The sequence below is a fragment of the Exophiala dermatitidis genome (assembly GCF_000230625.1).
Source record: "Exophiala dermatitidis NIH/UT8656 unplaced genomic scaffold supercont1.5, whole genome shotgun sequence".
Taxonomy (NCBI): domain Eukaryota; kingdom Fungi; phylum Ascomycota; class Eurotiomycetes; order Chaetothyriales; family Herpotrichiellaceae; genus Exophiala; species Exophiala dermatitidis.
Genome location: NW_008751650.1, coordinates 72,543 through 90,500, shown reverse-complemented (window position 1 = coordinate 90,500; position 17,958 = coordinate 72,543). Strand labels below are relative to the sequence as shown.

Below are 17,958 nucleotides of genomic sequence, written 5' to 3'. Positions count from 1 at the left end.
ATTTATAGGGTTTCCTAGGGTATATCTATTTTGTTCTCTTGTTGATTTTGTTGATTTACCTAGCTACTGTACTTTGTACATTGGGTATAGGACTAGGACGACCACAACATATAGGGTGCGATACCAATTCGACAGAGAACCAAACTCGCTGTTTTAATTTTTGAAATCTTGTATATATATTCGACACTGATGGACTACCTGAGACCTGACTTCAGTGTTGAACAACGCTAGATAGATGGATAGATGGATGGATAGGTACGAAAACCAAGAAAAGTTGACGACAACTTGAAAATCGCGGGAATAGGATGGAGCGAAAAACGGAGACGGAGCGGATAACTTGGTTGCAAGAGAAGAAGCCAGAAGAGGTCCGTCATCGTGGCGGCCTGCGCCGAGTGACTCCTCACTTCCTTCCTTTTCATCCTAGCGAGCGTCGGTGTTGGGTTGCATGGTGGTGTTGCTGAATGCTATGCCATGCTTGAAGAAGGCACGATACAGTACGTCGATCCAGCGACGTGTGTGCGCGCGAACCTGACTCCTTCGCATTGCAAAACCATCATGGGGGATCGAGGTGCATGCCTCCCCCACATTCTCTTCCTGTCTACCCACTGAGACAAACGAGTGTGTAACGTAACGATTGTGTGGCGGACGTATGTTTTGCGTGACCAGCACGACTTACTAGCAGTCATTCCGGCATTGCCAGTCCAAGCTGGAACTGAACTGCGCAGGGGAGGTTTATATCTTTGTAAGGAGGCCTGCTCTCTTCTCTGGGGCTTTCCTTGTGCAGGATGAAAACCAGTACATCCTTTAGCGAGTGTATGCGGCAACATTGGCCAGTCAGTGATGGCAGTCCAGCTAGCCGAATGGTCGCTGACGGTACGAGATGCCTTGGACGGAGGGAATAGGAGTCCTGCTCCTGCTCATTTGATGTATGATGTTGTTTGTCGTTGTTGTTGCGCTCTCTGAGAAGCCGCCCGGGCTTTCAGTCCGCTCAGGCAAATGCCTACCAACATGATATGATTTCGACGTTGATTGCAGAGTCCAGCTCCGGAAAGAGATAGATAGTCGTGGTATGCATCCGCTCTCAAACGCTTTCCTGCCACCGGGGCGTAATGTGGCCGAGGGGGTGCGGTATGTGCGACTTGCGCACGTTACTGTAGCTCGGGAGGCCGGCTCCCGAATGATCTTCACTGTCTCTGCCGCCAGGGCATCGAATTCAGCATTGTGGTAGCCCCGTCTTCGACTCCAGGCTCGAAAGTCCAGCTACCGAGTTTGGGTGGGCTTGTTTCAAGTTGTTGACCATCCCACAATGCCACCAGGGCATGAAGTGGTTGGCCGTGGCTTGTTTTCGCAACCCTGTGCCATTGCCGTCGAAACACCAGGTTTCGAGGGCGTAGTCAAGGTCACTGTTGTAGGGAAAATCTTGTTTCTTGTGGTATGATGCTAGCTTCACTTCCAGAGCATAGCTGTTCTTTTGCTGCTGATGTCTCCCTGACGTGACGCGATCGTTAGAAGCTAGCTCTAGGCCAGCTCCATGGAACACCGCTCAGGCTGTTACTTCCTCCCGTGCCAGCATGGTTGGAGATGTTTATGTCCGAGCTGCCTGTGGCAGTTGGATAATAGGAGGCCAGCTCCAGGGCCACGTTTCCGGATGCCGGATGCATGCAGCGTTGTTGGGATAACGCTTGCTTTTGATAGGGCCGCCAGCAGGGCTGAGACGGATGGTACTTGCCAATCCTATCTTCAAAGGCAAAACGTCAAGTGCATGCATGCTCTGAGCGTTACCCTTCTTTTCGACGAGAGCCTGCGCTCATCTTTGGAAGGTTAATTGCTCCGAGAGAAGGACTAAGAACCAAGAGACCGGTCCTGCCTGGCCTGCTGTGACTGATATCATATTCTTTTTTTTTTTTGGGTAAACCGCTTCAAGGCTGTCCGCGTTGTGAATCTGTCTTTTGATCCAGCACTAATACAGAGACTATTGTAATGCCGTAGTTCATGGTCAAGCCGTACATGGCCGTTGGAAGTGGTTCGTTTGTGCAGTTAAGCTGCTGTTACCCAAGAGAAGGCCCGCCTGGGGCTCACTTCTGTCGAGGATGTCCCAAACCTCTAGTCCGACCTGGCATAGTGGAACGCGATGCCATAAGTCGGTTGGTTATGGGAAATTGTTTTCGCCGGTTCTTTGTTTCGTGGTCTCCAAGGTCGGCTGAAATTGAAAATGCCGGCTCGGGTACACAGCCCGTAAAGGACGATACGGAACCAGGAGGAAGCCTAGTCGCTTGGACAACTGGCTTGGTGGTAATTGCCGCCGGGACATTATGTAGCTGAGGTGATGGTCGCACGCCGGGAACATCTCGGGCTGGGCAATGCGGTCAGTCGACCTTGTCTTTTCATTTTTGTTTTGTTTTCATGCTTCGGCCATGGCTTCGGTCATGGATCTCCAAAGGGGTAGGCCGCCGCACGAATCTGTAATCGCAGTGGGAAAGCAGATATTGCTGAAATTGCGCATAAATGCTATCAAGGCTGAGTATGCTGGTACTGGTATAAACCCGATAGCGGCACACGGGAAAATCATCCGAGCGTCCAAGATAACCGTGATCGGGCCAGTACAGTGGGGAGGCGACCGGCGCTGCGTGGTGAAGAAGGGCCCCGCGAATGTTGATGGACCCCGAACACTAGGACTCGATGCCAAATGCTCGCGTTGCAGACAGGTAAAGGAAACTGTGCATAACGATTGTGGTTGACCGACTTGCGGACGGGCTCTGAGACTTGCTCAGGCGTATTTCGAACCGACTTGCGGCTCTATGATCATATGACTCGCTCCGCCTCCAGGGCTTCAAATAAGCTTGTGGATTTGATGGTTTAGTGAGCCATGACTGCTGAATCGATTGTCTGTCCAGATCAGGCAATTGCCGGATGGATCTGAGTCCTCGAGGCGGTCCAGTGAGAATATTTCTTCAAGCGGTGCGCGGAGCCGCTCTTAAGGAACTGGCGCTTGGTGATGGTGTCAAGGACCTTTGTAATTGTTTTGACGAGCTCTGCCATTACCGCTAGGGGACCTTCACCGGCATCCTTGTGCGTATGATGCCATTCACCGAGTATTATGGCTTGCCAGGGCCGCTTCTGATCGAACGACGCCTTGAATTGAGACTCGAGGCAAATGGTCGGGTCGACATGGTCTTCCATGACTTCTTTGCTGATCCGGGCACATTCAGCAATGCCATATAGACACGCTAGGATGGCGAGGATCCGCCAAGCCAAGTTCAGCATTTTGCCAAAGGGGTTGGGTCTCTTGAGGTGCTGGCCGGCTCTTGGGTTGTCTGAGTTGTCGGGCGAGAGTACGGTAGGTTGCGTGGACAAGGCTCTAGGTGAGTAGGCCGAGTTATACGTACTTGTCACATCAGGGAAGGATGATTGATGCACTCTGTCGCGGTCCAGAACAAACCCGAGAATTCTCACTCCTCGTGGTCGAGGCAAGGGGGCCATATAAGTATACTTCCGGTCAGATGTTACCCCTGAACTCAGAGAATCGCCCAAGGTCTCCAATGACCGATTTACCGGTTTCCTCCTCGTCCTGTCCACCTTTTTCGCTCACCGAGGTCATCAATGTAGTCTGCCATTGGACAATCGGGACACCCGTCGTCGCACACATGACGCGATTGCTCCAGGTCGCGACCTGGAGTGTCCTCATGACGGTGGAGGCTGATTTGTTGAGTTTAGTCGCGGTCAATGCTTTGTATAACGGGCCTCATGGAGGTCTATGATCAGAGCCACGTCTGATAAAGGTGATAGTGGCTGCATAGCGGACTTGGCCCGAGCGTCGACTCTTGATAGACCGCGGTTGGTCCGAGCGGACCGGGGCGTCGGGCCTTTCAGCAACGTCTCAAAATGATAGTTTGCAACAATCCAGGCATATATCGGACAATGATCGTCGGAGTATATACTATACAACTTACTATTTGTTCATATGCCTCGGTTATCCTCTGAAGACGATAATGGCGGACTGCGCCGTCGGAAGGGCCGTTCACTCGAGTCCCCAAAAGTTCGAGGTTGACGCTCGGACCTCTCAAGCGACTGCCTTGAAGTGTCGCGAGGCTGGGACAGTAAGGGTCCATCTTCCCCAGCCATTCCTGCTCCGCCATCAGTGCTTGCGGTGGTATGACAGAGCTGACCATGGACCTCAAATCAGCGCTGAAGAAGCAGGTCTCATGTGGAAGTGGAACAATGTAATAAATCTTGAGGCTGGGCATTGTTGAAATAAGTTTTCCTCAATCGAATGGGGTCGTCGATTCAGGTATGCGTCATTGCATCTAGATCTCAGCAACGCGTGTCTAGCAAGAATCTGTTAGAAATCAGCAGACAAGTCGGGCAACCTTGGAAGTCATGCATCGGAGTCCAAGCACTGTCGGAAGGGTGGTGCTTCACGCGCGGAACAACCCAAAAGCGTGGCCTTTTCTTTTTAGCGAAATCTGTGATAGACTCTTCTGGATCGATTCAGCGTCTCCCTTCCGCTACATCTGTAGCGGACGAATGGTTGCATGAGCATTCCTATGAGCCGAGGGACATGCCATGCGAGAAGGGATATGGACCACGATCTAGCCAATTTTCCGGCAGACCTGGACTAGGAGGCCACCAGGTCGCAAGCCTTTGTAGAGCCACGAGAGAGGATGGTCATTGCTCTCGATTTGAAGGAGGAGACAACAGTAGCGTTCGGGCGAGTATGAGACGAACTCAAATCGCATATCGCCTCTATATGTTCCGCCATATTTGTATTGTGGAGCATAAGCTGTTGAGCCGTGATGAAATTCGACGTCGTCTGAGAAAGGAACCTGAGACCCAGCAATCAGCCGGCGGGCAAAGGCCGTCCAGGCAGACAATTTGACGGTAGATGGAGCAAGTATTAAAGCCCAGTGTTCTGGTACACATGTAAATGTGCTGAGAGACAATGCGCACGAAGAAAGCCCCGTCTTCTCGTTACTTCAGGATACCATCATAAGATCGCAGGGGCAATGCCTCGGACTGATAACAATGGATGATGGCGGTTGCGAATGTTGCACACCTCTCAGAAGAAGACCGCATAGCAAGCAGGCTACATATGGTCGAATAGTGGACTGCCAGTGATCGTACAAGGACGCTGCCTCCTCAGACAGAGTCGTCTGCCCTGAAGTCTTTCTCGACTCCCAGTCACATTATCGATACACAGCATGGACAACTTGAACGTCCCTGTCCCGCCCGCCTCGTCCGACTCGGAGGACAAGGACACCATCATATCCAATCTTCTGCAGTACTGCACCGAGCACGAAATCTGGATATCCCCCAAAATCGCGATCCGACGCATTCCTGGCAGAGGACTAGGCGTGTATGCGACCAAACCTCTAAAGGCAGGCGAGCGGATCATGCAAGTCCCGACCGCGGCGCTGTTCAGCACGTCTTCAGTGCCCCCGAGCTTTGTGAGCAAGGAAGCACGCAAGGGTATTCCCGTCCACGCACTATTGGCCGCGTACTTGGCCTTTGGGCTGTCTGAGACAAAGCGGGACGAGTATGCGCGGTGGATGGCGACGTGGCCGAAGTTGACTGATTTCACGGGTACGATGCCGTTGCTGTGGCCGGAAGCACTGGAGCAGCCGATGACCATGGCCACGGCCACGAGGCTGGGGGAGAATGGAATCTCAACGTCCTCGTCGAGCGCTACGGGCGGGCTGCAGCGAGAGACAGACTCTGTCGATAAATTCTTGCCGCTGCCGCCATCATTGACTGGGTCGTGGCTATGGCTACATCAGCAGCAGGGCAAAGCGGCCAAGGAGCATTGCGAGAAGACGACGGCGGCCGCAGTGACCACAACCAAACTTCTCGACATTCAAAAGCGCAAATTTCAATCTCATCTCCAGATCATCGCGCAGACCTTTCCGACCCTCGCACCAGCTCTACTCTCACCCCACGACCCACTGCACTCGAGATTCGTCCACATGTGGTGTAATGTGAATAGTCGATGTTTCTACTACTTGCGCCCCGGCCAGTCGCCGCCCAAAGACAGCAACGAGGCCATGGCAATGTGTCCGGGAATGGACCTGTTCAATCACTCGGACGACCCATCATGTCGCACAACGTACGATCGGAAGGGGTATGAGGTCTCTACACTGCAACCCCTAAGTGCCGGTGAAGAGATTCTGCTGGGTTACGGAGTGCATAACAACGATGTCCTGTGGACCGAGTATGGGTTCGTCATGGACGACAATGCCGACGATGGCGTACAGCTGGACGAGATCGTACTGGCTTCCCTAACTGCTGAACAGCGGAAGACGCTGAAGAACGCCGGATACTTGGGTGACTACTGGGTTAAGAGTGATGGGTTATGTTGGAGGACTGAGGCGGTGAGCTGGTTGGATGTTCTGACGACCAGTCAGTGGCTCCGCTTTATCGAGGGCAACTATGATCCTGCAGTAGCGGATGAACGGTTTGCCTTGGAACTTGCAGGAACTGGAGACCGAAACGAAACGAAGACCGGAACTAGAAAGCGAAAAAGAGGTTCGAATGGGAGTATTCGGACGACTGATGAGGTAAATACAGTGACAAATGACGTGGGAACCCCAAGTCAGCGGGCGAAACGAAAGCAGATCGCTTGGATACGGGCTACTGTAGAGATGGCAGAGAACAGTTTGCTGGGGCTGCTTTCCATCGTCACCGAGAAGGGTGACTTTCAGGTAACAGGCGACAAGTCAAGCACAGAGTTGCTGCAACGGTTCGGAGACGAAGATGCAGTGCTGGAGGTGCAGAACCTAGGTGGTCCTAGTATACCCGAGGTGAAAACGTCCCAGGCCGCCCTGAGGCACAGGATGTGCGTCCAACGATGGAGGCAGATATTGAGATTATGCAACGATGTCATGACCACAATTCGGGAGAGTGACCCTACGCTGCAAGACCAGACCACAACGAAGGGGGCGGTGAACTCCGGGAGCATCGCAAGACGTGGAGGCAATGGTTGATGATTTCTTAAGAGAGACAGGAAGGTAGATGTCTGCTACAACTGTGTCCAGCAGCGCACGAATTGAAATGAGTAATGCGATATCAGAGCACTTCTTTCGTTGGATGTGTAGCAGTAATATTAGGAACTGGCCCCTCTTCGGTCTGGCAGGTCGACCTTCAAAGAAAAAGCTTCCTCTATGCACCGTCACATGGTTGGCATCGTCTGCAATGCCGTACTAAGCAGAGTCAAGCTCACCTCATCGTGTCCCTAGCTCGATCCGACAGCGTCAGTGCCTGGTGACGCGATAGAGGGCCGTCTGCAACAGCTATCATATGCAGTGGTGATAGCGTCTATCGCCAGGTTGTCAGCACTCAAAAGGGGTGAATGATGGGTCAAGCTGCTGGGACTCAGCATCGAGATCCCTTGCAACAAGTCGGCGACCACCGAGAAGGACAGTGTCGTATCTGGAATGTCACGACCAAAAATAAAATCTATACTGCCCGTCCTGCATCATATTTCCTTCTTCAAGAAATGCTCCGGAGGATGATGGCCGTTGTAATCAATGTGGACATAAGCTCGCTCGACGTCCGGCAGACTCTCGAGCTTCATCTGCAAGTCCTCGGCGACGTCATGGCAGACCCTTAGACTTTCGAGGGGATCCATGACCACGTCGACCTCGACGACCAGACGGGGACCCGAGTGCCAGGCGCGCACCGTGTCAAGTTGCTTGATGTGTTCGCTGTGAGTCATGCTCACGTACGTGATGAGTTGCTGCATTTCGGTGTCGGCGGTGATGCCGATCAGCAACTGGAACTCGGAGGATGCGGTGTGCAGCCACAGAATGGAGATGAGAACGGACAACACGATGGCTCCCGCAGGATCGATCCACCAGCGCAGTTTGCTGCCACCCACGGAGGTAAGTACACCAAAGCCGTTGATGAACAGGTCGTTCCGGTGGTCTTCCCACAAGATGCGCACTTGGGAGTACTGGTTGCGCAGGGCCCAGCAGTATAGAAACAAGCCGAGTTTCGTGCAAAAGGCCACCGTGACCGCAATGACGGACGGCAGGTGGAAACTCTTGGTGTCGCCCTCGTGGCCCTTGGCCAGCTCCTGGATGGAAAAGGCAATCAGGATGAAACTGACCGCCGTCATGAGGAAACAGAACACAATGTTGCCCGCGGTCTCGATGCGAGCCCTACCCGCGGGGAATTTCCTGGCGTCGACCCTCTGCACGGCCTTGTTGGACGCGATCAGTGTGACGTTGGACAATGGGTCGAAGATGGCGTCGGCCATGGTGGTAAACAGCGAAAGCGAGCCCGACGCAACCGCCCCGTAGACTTGCAGCGCCGCCAGCACGATATTGGCCACGAAGCTGCCGTACACGGCGATCTGGTACCGCAGTTGCGTGGCCGATTGTGTATCCCTTGCTTCTCGCACATGTTCATCCACCGGCTTCAAAAACCTCTGGATCTGATCGTTCTGAGTCTCGTAGAAATTCGTGACCTTGGATTGTGACGCCTGGCCTGCAATGACCATAGGGTTGCATATCGCATTGCGCTTGCGGGCTGTGTTCGCGGTGATGCGATCCAGCTCGGTCCTCGACTTCAGACGCCGCGTGAGGTCGAGCGGATCGGCAGACGAGTATCGCAGCGGCGCTTGACTTTCCGTGTCAAAGGTCGAACCGGTTCGATGGCGAGAGAGCGCGTCTTCGCCGTGCACAGCAGAAGTCATTGCTTCGCCATGCAGGAGGTTCGGGTTGGGCACATGTTGGTATGGCTCGCTCGAGGCGGTTCGATGGTGGGGATTCTGTGTGAGCTCCATGAAGTGTTCGGACGAGGGACCAGTGCCAACGTCCATGGTGAAGATGAATTACAACCCAAGGTAGTGAAGTGCTGTGTGAATCAGGTAGACGGGCGGTGACGGTGACGGTGGCGGTCAGGATGACAGCCTGGCTGTGCCAGTATCTGCAGCGCTCAGAACATTGTTTCCTACACAGGCACAGGCGTGACGCACTGTTCGAGCGGATATCAAGGTGTCCCAAGGGATTAACAGTAGAAATAAGAGGTCTGGTATACAAAAGAGGTGTGACTCAGGCTCATCAATCCAGTTGCTCTCGTGCACCTCAGGTTGGATGCGAGGTGCCACTGCGATTGACGCTCCTTCGCCCCGACAAAATCGTCGCCGACCATCGGCGCAGCCCGAGTCGATTGACCTCATCCCCCCACGACGCCCTAGAAAGCCCATTGATTCACTACTACACTGTGCTACAGTAGAGTAATTGTTCGGGCATCCAGGTTTGGCACTTTTCCATTTGAAATCTATTTCAATCCTCCTGACAGCAAGATACTCTGTCCGGTCAGATACCCTGTTTTGCATATCATCGTGACCACGTTGGCAACTTCTTGCGGCGTCCCTAATCGGCCCACCGGAATATTCTTGACATCTCCCGGGGTGCCTTCGAGGAACTTTGCGTCCGGGATCATGCCTGTCTCTCCTATCATCGCTGGTGCGACGTCGTTGACGGTGATTCCATCTTTGGCCAACTTCTGCGCGAGATTCTTGACCATGCCCATGAGACCGGCCTTTGAGGCCGCGTAGTGGGCACCGTTGATACCTCCCCCGTAGCCTGCTATGCTCCCCATCATGATAATCCGTCCCCATTTTTGTTCTACCATGTGAGGTACTGCCAGCTTAGCCAGGACAAACGGTGCTCGCAGATTGACCTGAATGGTATAGTCCCACTCGTCGTACGGAATGTCCTGTATCTGTGGTATCCTCTTTCCATGTCCAGCGTTGGCTACCAGAATATCTGGCCCGTGGCCGTGTTGCGCCTTGATCGCTTCGAATAATCTTTCCATCTGTTCAGTGGAGGCCATGTCGACCTGGTGAATAGATATTTTCTGGTCGGACGCGGAGGGGGAGGCTTGAAGGTCGGCCACGAGAGAATCAATGCTCGCCTTGTTCTTGGAATAGGTAAGGGCCAAGTGGCAACCTTGGTTATAGAGGTCTCGAGCGCAGCCGGCACCGATGCTGTTCGAGTTAGCGGATTGCTCAAGGATGATTCAATGTGACTGACCCTCCAGAAGCCCCGGTGATCAAGGCCAACCGGCCACGGACCTCGTTATCGACAGACATGGTAGAATGGCGTTCGTGAGATCTCAACGCCTCAAATGTGACTGTAGATGTGTCGGTCGTCGAACTTGTAACTGTTAAATATTGGCCGAGCACTCGTCTGCCGTCGAGGGGTGACTGGCGAAGAGACAACTTGGTCGGCTCGGGCCACAGCGTTGCTGGTTCAAGTTGTTGACCCCCGCGGGATCGAGTACCATGCCAGTGCGGGGGGATGAAATGCCCCGTAAATGATAGGCACAGAGGCACAGAGGTACTGTAGTTCCCACAGTCGTTCGGCAATCAATCCGAATAATGCGGAGCGCCGATTCGGTCTTTGACCTTCATTTACCGACTGGCTGAGTGTTGCTTCATGGCATCATGTCCACACCGTCGAACATATCTAGAAAAACAGACTGGTTGATCCGTCAATATTCCAGTTTAGGCCACTGTTCTGCTGCGGCCAAGGCATTCCCTGTGTTTGCGGCATGAACGAAGATGTCGCTTCATACCCACCGTGACCCATGGGCGGAAGAAGATTGATTCCGCTCCCCGGCATTTGATCCCCCGAGACATAGTCACCCACCGCCTCAAGATCGAGCCACGAGAAATCGTTGGCCGGACTGTACTGCATGTAGCCCTGAGCGTCCACGCGCACGCTGCCTGTCGACGACAGCTGAGTATCCGATGCCGCGGGTGACTGCATCTGAGGCTGGCCATGAGAAGTGCCCTTGGGAGGTTTCATCCATAACAGTTCTAGTAACCGGGCATACCGCGAGCCCGGGTCCTGCGCCGACACAGATGCCCTCTTCATCACCTCCATGGCCTGCGCGACCAGTTGGCGCACTTGTCGTTCTTCCATGTCGGTCATGACTCCAAACGATCGAGCTTTGTACAGAAAAACCGCAGAGTAGATGCAGTAGAGATAATATCGCAACGGCAGATACCGCAGGTATCTGCTGGGATCGATCTGAGTGCTTAACAGGGTGAGGTATGCCTTGGCTGCAGCAACGCTGGCCCAGATGAAGCGTGCATCCGGCATGGCGCCCACATTGCTGAACACGCTGCGCAAGTGATCCCGGACTGAGTGTGCATCGCTTTTAGGCTTGATGGCGACAGCCTGAGATATTGCTGCCTGGAAGACAAAAGCATTGGTGTAGAGGCACAGATATTCATACGACATTTGCAGCGTGACCTTGATATGGGGCGAGCACTCCAGCTTTCCCCATGTGGTGTTCCAGCGTGCGATGGCCATTCGGAAGTCGTCCACGTACTTGACATAATCCCCCATAAGCATCATCTGCCCGCTCGTCCGCATGCCCGAATAGAGCACATCATGGACGTTAGAGTAGAGCTGGGTCAAATCCAGTGTGGCTTGCATGATTTTGGCGTAGTCCTCGTCCCCAGGACTGAAGGGCTGCAGAGAAGGGAAGTCCTGAGATGACAAGCCGGTCATGGGCCCCGGCCCACGAGACCAGAACGCCTTGCCAATTCTCACAGAAATCAGGCGGTCGAACACATAACAATTGGCCCAAGCCAGTCGTTTGCGCCCGTCGATTCTCGCCTCTTCAGCCGACTCCTGGCGAAAAGCAGTCCGATCCAGGCCCAAAAAGTAACCCGTGCGGAGAGCGATTCCGACGTGCATCCAGGCTGACCGGTCTTCCTCGCCTCTTCCTACCGCTTCGATCCGGTTACGCAGTCCCTGCGGTTCCCACTCAGCCAGCAGCAATAAAGCCTCCACGGCCTCCACATCGCAGTCATGGCCAGCGGCAATCCCTGAGATCAGATCATGCATGTATCGGGAACAACACATGTGAACATTGGGCTGCTCAACGAGGTCCTTGGAAGATATGGTGAGCACGGCGGTCAGAAGGTGTTTGTCGTTGATGGCGAACAAGTCCAATTGAGCTGGATCGAAGTATTTTCGTGGCACCAACGGCAGGTAGGGGTGATAATGCTCGGCGTAGCGTCTGACGAGCATCTGGATCACGTCGGGCGTTAGGTAACCTTCTCGTACCAGTCGATAACTTGAGATGCCAGCATGGATGCCGTTGACAGAATCTCTTGGCTCGCCTCTGCCACCACTTGGAACAGCCTCATGGGAAAGATGGGTGTGGCCACCACCGCCTTGCGCGGCCTGTAGATGATCTGCTTCTCGGCTTGCAACATCTTTCAACAACTGCCACGCATCGGATGGGTTTCTGGGTATGGTGTTCCCTATTGTACTGTCGACCGTAGACGCCGAGTCATCATCGTCCACGACGTTGACGAGGGGTGTTTCACTTGGAAGACTCCCTGCAGTGGAAGTGACGGAATTGCCGTCATGCGCCGGTGGCTGTAGGCCAGTCCGAGGCGTTGCCTGGCGGTTACCATTGTAGCGGTGGACCGTTGTTAACGGGCGAGGGTTGGTGAGCGTCGAGATATTGGAAGTGGACAGGTTCTTTTTCCTGATGCGACTCCCGCCACGGTTGGAGGTCGCTAAGACGCATTCGCGACCGTCCTTTTTGCAGCGTCCACACGGAGGCTTGCCGCTTGAGGCTTCGCTGCAGTAATAGTCAATAAAACAGAGCCCGAGGCACAGTTTGGTGGAAGGACAGGATGCCGACGAGGACGGCTATCGCCTCGAGTACATCCACATGGACAGTAACCGGCGGCAGGGGACTCCCCGGGGGAGCTGGGGGGAAAAGTCTGGGGGCAGCGGGGGGCTAGGGAGGAGTTGGGAAGAACCTGCGACACTGCAGTGCCCGTGGTAGGCGGCAAACTTCAAGCACACGGCGAGCGCCCAAACTTCAAGTTGGCCATCGCCGTCACTGTCGCCGCCATTGGAACACGCGTGCAACTGGAAAACATGGGACAGGCTCACAGATCACATCGGCTTTTGCGAGCGCGACAGAAAGTACATGCTCTGGAAATGCGCTTGGCCGGCGTAGCACTTGTGTCGGCCATTGAGTTGGGTCGGGCGTTGATGCGATGGTCATGGAGGAGAAGAAGCCCACCGAGCAGATCATCTGGTCGTGGAGAAGAAGTCCACCGAGTAGGAGGAGATCAGGCTAATGCCAACTGAAAGGGACTGGACTGACCGTGTGGAGGAGGACGTGATGCGATGGGAAACACTACTATAGTAACACTGGCAGCGAGATATGACGGCTGATTGCGACAGTGATGGAAGTTTACTTGTAGCGCTGCAGTGCAATACTACTTAGTATTTGCTCCTGGTCCGTCGGGCTCCCGGCGTGCCAGTGCTTAGGCTAATTTTCAGGCACCATTACCTTACCTAGGTAATTATTGCTTAGGCACTACTAGTCGCCTAAGGAGCCCTCGGTGGAGAACTTGAAGGCTGTATACCAGGCAATAATGTCCCCTGCCTTTGCTCATGCAGTGAGGCCCTGCTAGCATCATGCAGACTATACAGCCACCTCCACAGGAGGTTCATGGATAAAAGGTACCCGTACCTATCCCTACCGTTGCCTGTTTACCTGCAGTTGATCCTTGTTCACCGTCAAGGTGCAGCTGAGGCCGACAATGAATGCGAACCTTGAACATAGAGGTAGGAGTAGCGTAACATGCAGCAAACACATTCTTCTCCCAACGTCCGAAGGCCAGCTATCCTCAAGGAGTTACCCCCGCAGCCATTTGCCTTTTCTTCCTGATACTAGTAGGGACAAAGGGGTCCTGGCATAGTACAGTGTTGTAGATAGCAAATGTTCTATAGAACCAAACCTATTTATTGTTCTGGCCAGTATACCTGCCTGTATCTGGTGTCTATATCTACCCCGTACCAGGTAGTAGGCGCCTGTGTACCTACCTACCTACCTATTCTCCAAGAGGGATCTCACTGAACCTTCACTCTCACTTTAGCTGCCAGTAGTGAGGGTGAGGCTGCGACTACAATGTTGTAGTTAGTGGCGCGCTAATAATAATTTCCGACCCCAGATTTTCCTTCGCGTCATTGCCACCTCCCACTTCAGCCTCTTCGCGCCTCTCATCCCACAACCTAAACAATCATCCCTGACACTGGGCACTTCCATATCCCACTACTAGTACCTGGGTACTGATCAACATTGGCTCTCAAAAGTTCAGTCTGTGTTCTTCCTTTCAAGGTGCGCAAGGTGGTACAGTCAGGCGCAGTCATTCAGGCTGCGCCGCGTCTGCCTGAGGGCGTGTCCGTGACTGTTCTATTCCCGCCAGCCGCTCTCGCCTCCAGATGGCCGACGACATGGATCCTGCTCGCATCGCCGAGATTGAAGACGTTCAAGATGATATCGCTTTTAACATAGGCCTTCTTGAAAGTCTGAACGACCTGGAGGACGGTCAATCTGATACGGAAGATTCCAAGAATGTGGTACGAAACAACCTCGCGGAACTGAGGAAGCGTCTTTATGCCCTGCAGCCGGCGCATGAAGACACAAGCTCAGGAGGAAGTTTATACATGGGACTTGATGGCAGCAATGATCATGGCATGCCTCCCCCAAGCTACGACCTGGCTACCCGCAAGCGACAAAGAGATGGCCGTACCTTACGTGACGATCGGTCGGGGCCGCCGGCAAAATCTCGACGAACCACACCAAGCTCATCTATGACTACTGCATCCTCCCCAGCTGATTCTACGGGCAGTCTTGACAGTCTTGATTTCGACGATCCCTCCATAACCTCATTATTCGACTTATCCAAAGAAGAGGCAGCTCGGAATCAAGAAGCTTGGAGGAAACACGAACAGCGGAGGAAGCAAGAAAAGGCAGATGCCAGGCTCGCCCAAATGCTGTCTCAGGAAGCGGACACGAGTAATCGTTCCACATCTACTCCCGCAGCTGGTTCTCCCCCTGATCGTACGCAAGCATTCTTCAAGAGTGATGGCAGCATGAACCGTCGCTCTGGCGTACCAAATCCTTCAAGCCAACAGAGTCAGTCCACGTCCACGTCCATGAATCGGCCGCTGCCCCCCAGCACTCCTATCAGACTCAAGCCAGTGTCAACTTTGAGTCGCCCCGGCGCAGCATCCACCAGATCTCCGTCTCGTCCCGGCTCCAGCACTCAAGTGACCCCGAACTCATCTGCTTCCAACTCAAGACCTAGCCAACCTGTTCCCCCAGTGGATGGATTTGAGCCACGTCCGCCGCGTCCTTATTCGATATCGACTAATATGCCCGGCAGCTTTCCAGGGACGCAAGCTTACTCTAGCGTTGGAGGAACTTTGGTGTACAACTCACCTTCCTATGTTGCTTCCAGTGCCACGCCAGGCTCGACATCCTCAGTCACGTTCAATAACTCCATTCCGACGGGGTTGAGCTTCCACCAATATTTGGTAGACCCGGCCCAAACCAAGCAGGAAGTCCAGCACCTGATCAAGCACATAAGACCGGACGAGGAGTTTACTGCGAATGAGGTTGCCGTGCAGCCGGATGGGATCACGGTGACCATGATGCCCCACCAACTCTACGGCTTAACCTGGATGAAAAAAATGGAGGAAGGCACCAACAAGGGCGGCATCCTTGCTGATGATATGGGATTGGGCAAGACGATTCAAAGCATCGCGCTCATGCTAGCTCGACCACCAGCTGATGGCAAACGCCGCCCCACTCTCGTGGTCGCCCCAGTCGCACTCATGCATCAGTGGAAGAAAGAGTTGGAGAAGATGGTTGATCGAGCACATCGCCTCAATGTCTTCGTCCTTCACGGAGAGAGCAGGCGGACAACTTGGTCAGCATTAAAGGCATACGATGTCGTCCTCACGACGTATGGTCTGTTGACTACTGAGCTGAAGCGCCAAATCGCCTGGGAAGAGAAAGCGAAACTCTTCGAGAATGCACGACCGACACTTGCCGAAGAGTGTCCCGTCCTTGGCGAGCGCTCTCACTTTCACCGCGTCATTCTCGACGAAGCGCAGTGGATTAAAAATAGGAAGGCGAAATGTGCCATTGCTGCTTGCCGCATCCAGACCGACTACCGCTGGGCTCTCACTGGCACGCCGATGCAGAACTCGGTTGAAGAAATGTACAGTCTTGTCAAGTTCTGCCGGATCCGACCTTACAATGAATGGAATCTTTTCAACAGAGACATCTGTCAACCACTGAAGAAAACCCGCGACTACTACGGCGGCAAGGCCAAGGCTATGCAAGCGTTACAAGCGCTACTCCGAGCGATATTGCTGCGACGTAACAAGAGCTCCACGATAAATGGCCAACCTATCCTCCAGCTTCCCTCCAAAACCACCATTGAGGAGAGGGTGACTTTCTCCGAGGACGAGCTAACTTTCTACAAGGCCCTCGAGAATAGAGCGCAGATCCAGTTCAACAAATACATCAAGGCTGGAGGAGGTGGCATAGGCAAGAACTATGCCCACACGCTTGTCCTGTTGTTGCGGCTCCGACAAGCGTGTTGCCATCCCGCTCTGGTGGTGCAGAGCAAAGACTTTCTGCAAGGGGCAGGCAGTTTGGATACCGACACTCTCCTCGAGAATGCTGCGCAGTTGAACAAGGAAGTCGTCAACCGCTTGAAGGATCTGGATGCTTTCGAATGTCCCATCTGTATGGACGTGGACGAAAACCCCGCCTTGTTCCCTTGTGGCCATGCATTATGCAGCGATTGCCTGAGTCGCTTGGTCGAGCAGGCGAACAATGAAAATGAAGCCCGCCCCAACTGTCCTCACTGCAGAGCTTCCATCGATGCGAACAAAATCACCGATGTGGTTAGTTTTCTTCGTGTTCATCGCCCGGATCGTGCGCCGAAAGAAACAAAGGCAGGGATGGATGATGATGACGACACCGGATCCGAGTCCGAGTCTGACGATTCCGATGAAGGCGGTGATCTGGGCGGCTTCATCGTTCCTGACGATTTCACAGAGGCTGAGGACAAGAAGCAAATCATCAAATCTCGAAAGGAGAAGAAAGAATCCGACTCGCAAGACAACTTCAAGTCCAGAGATGCATTCAAGACGCTAGCACAGCTTCGCAAAGAAGGCCTGCAAAACAAAGCTGCCAAACGCAAGTATCTCCGACGATTGCGCAAAAATTTCGAGCCTTCGGCAAAGATCACAAAGACCGTTGCACTTCTCGAACAGATCAAGAGTCGAGGCGAGAACGAGCAGAGCATCATATTTTCTAACTTCACCTCATTTCTTGATTTGATCGAAGTCCCGCTTGCGAACCACCCAGATTTCCGCCACTACGTCCGGTATGATGGATCTATGACAACCAAAGATCGTAATAACGCCGTCCTTGAGTTCACCGAGAACCCCAACTGCAATGTCATCCTTGTTAGTCTCAGGGCTGGCAATGCGGGCCTCAATCTTACGGCGGCGAACCATGTGTTGATGATGGACCCCTTCTGGAACCCGTTTGTCGAATATCAAGCAGCCGACCGTTGTTACCGAATTGGTCAGACCCGCGAAGTTACAGTCCATCGAGTCTTGATCAGTGAGCATGGTTCCGAGGACGATCAGCCGAGTGCAAACAAAGCAGGGCCAGGAAGCAAAGTCACTATACAGCCGAGCACCGTCGAGGACGGGCCAGGATTCACCGTTGAGGATCGAATCTTAGCCCTCCAGGAGAAGAAGCGCCACCTCGTTGAAACTGCACTGAGCGAGTCAGCTGGTCGCGACGTTGCTAGACTCAGCGTCCGAGAGCTTGGCTATCTCTTCGGTCTCAACAGCATGTAAACGCGCTGGGAGATGGCAAATCAAACTGCTTGCGGATCATACTCCGAGGACACATGATTACCCTCCGAGATCTGGCAGAGTTGTGAATCCGAGCTTATGCTCATGGAGTTTCAGGTGGCCAATTGCACAGGACTTGATGATACCCCTTGCGTTCATGGTTTTCTTTGCTTACGGCGTTTATGGATTCATTTGCTTATGGCCTTGACTCAAAAAAAAAGTTTAGTCTGGGGCTGGAGAA

At 53.5% G+C, this 17,958-nt stretch overlaps 6 protein-coding genes across 6 annotated transcripts; 2 read left to right on the top strand and 4 right to left on the bottom strand.

Moving 5' to 3' along the window:
• Positions 1 to 2,895: 2,895 nt before the first annotated feature.
• On the bottom strand, positions 2,896 to 3,480 carry HMPREF1120_05635 (uncharacterized protein; the record flags this gene model as incomplete). Its single annotated transcript, XM_009159819.1, has 1 exon — positions 2,896 to 3,480. One exon carries the CDS (start codon positions 3,478 to 3,480, stop codon positions 2,896 to 2,898), a length of 585 nt encoding a protein of 194 aa, XP_009158067.1.
• A 323-nt stretch (positions 3,481 to 3,803) lies between these two features.
• HMPREF1120_05634 (uncharacterized protein) lies at positions 3,804 to 7,281 on the top strand. The gene is made up of 2 exons (XM_009159818.1): positions 3,804 to 4,097; positions 4,184 to 7,281. The coding sequence occupies exon 2, from the start codon at positions 5,199 to 5,201 to the stop codon at positions 6,975 to 6,977; it is 1,779 nt and encodes a 592-aa protein (XP_009158066.1). The 5' UTR covers positions 3,804 to 4,097; positions 4,184 to 5,198; the 3' UTR covers positions 6,978 to 7,281.
• Positions 7,282 to 7,468: 187 nt separating this feature from the next.
• On the bottom strand, positions 7,469 to 8,815 carry HMPREF1120_05633 (uncharacterized protein; the record flags this gene model as incomplete). Its single annotated transcript, XM_009159817.1, has 1 exon — positions 7,469 to 8,815. One exon carries the CDS (start codon positions 8,813 to 8,815, stop codon positions 7,469 to 7,471), a length of 1,347 nt encoding a protein of 448 aa, XP_009158065.1.
• A 461-nt stretch (positions 8,816 to 9,276) lies between these two features.
• HMPREF1120_05632 (3-oxoacyl-[acyl-carrier protein] reductase) lies at positions 9,277 to 10,093 on the bottom strand (the record flags this gene model as incomplete). Its single annotated transcript, XM_009159816.1, has 2 exons — positions 9,277 to 9,988; positions 10,035 to 10,093. 2 exons carry the CDS (start codon positions 10,091 to 10,093, stop codon positions 9,277 to 9,279), a joined length of 771 nt encoding a protein of 256 aa, XP_009158064.1.
• A 376-nt stretch (positions 10,094 to 10,469) lies between these two features.
• On the bottom strand, positions 10,470 to 13,012 carry HMPREF1120_05631 (uncharacterized protein; the record flags this gene model as incomplete). The annotated part of the gene is made up of 2 exons (XM_009159815.1): positions 10,470 to 12,609; positions 12,930 to 13,012. The coding sequence occupies 2 exons, from the start codon at positions 13,010 to 13,012 to the stop codon at positions 10,470 to 10,472; spliced, it is 2,223 nt and encodes a 740-aa protein (XP_009158063.1).
• Positions 13,013 to 14,270: 1,258 nt separating this feature from the next.
• On the top strand, positions 14,271 to 17,720 carry HMPREF1120_05630 (adenosinetriphosphatase; the record flags this gene model as incomplete). The annotated part of the gene is made up of 1 exon (XM_009159814.1): positions 14,271 to 17,720. One exon carries the CDS (start codon positions 14,271 to 14,273, stop codon positions 17,718 to 17,720), a length of 3,450 nt encoding a protein of 1,149 aa, XP_009158062.1.
• Positions 17,721 to 17,958: the final 238 nt, after the last annotated feature.

Excerpts from the sequence above, each read along its gene's own strand:
- HMPREF1120_05634 (XM_009159818.1), top strand. The coding sequence starts at position 5,199 with ATGGACAACTTGAACGTCCCTGTCCCGCCCGCCTCGTCCGACTCGGAG.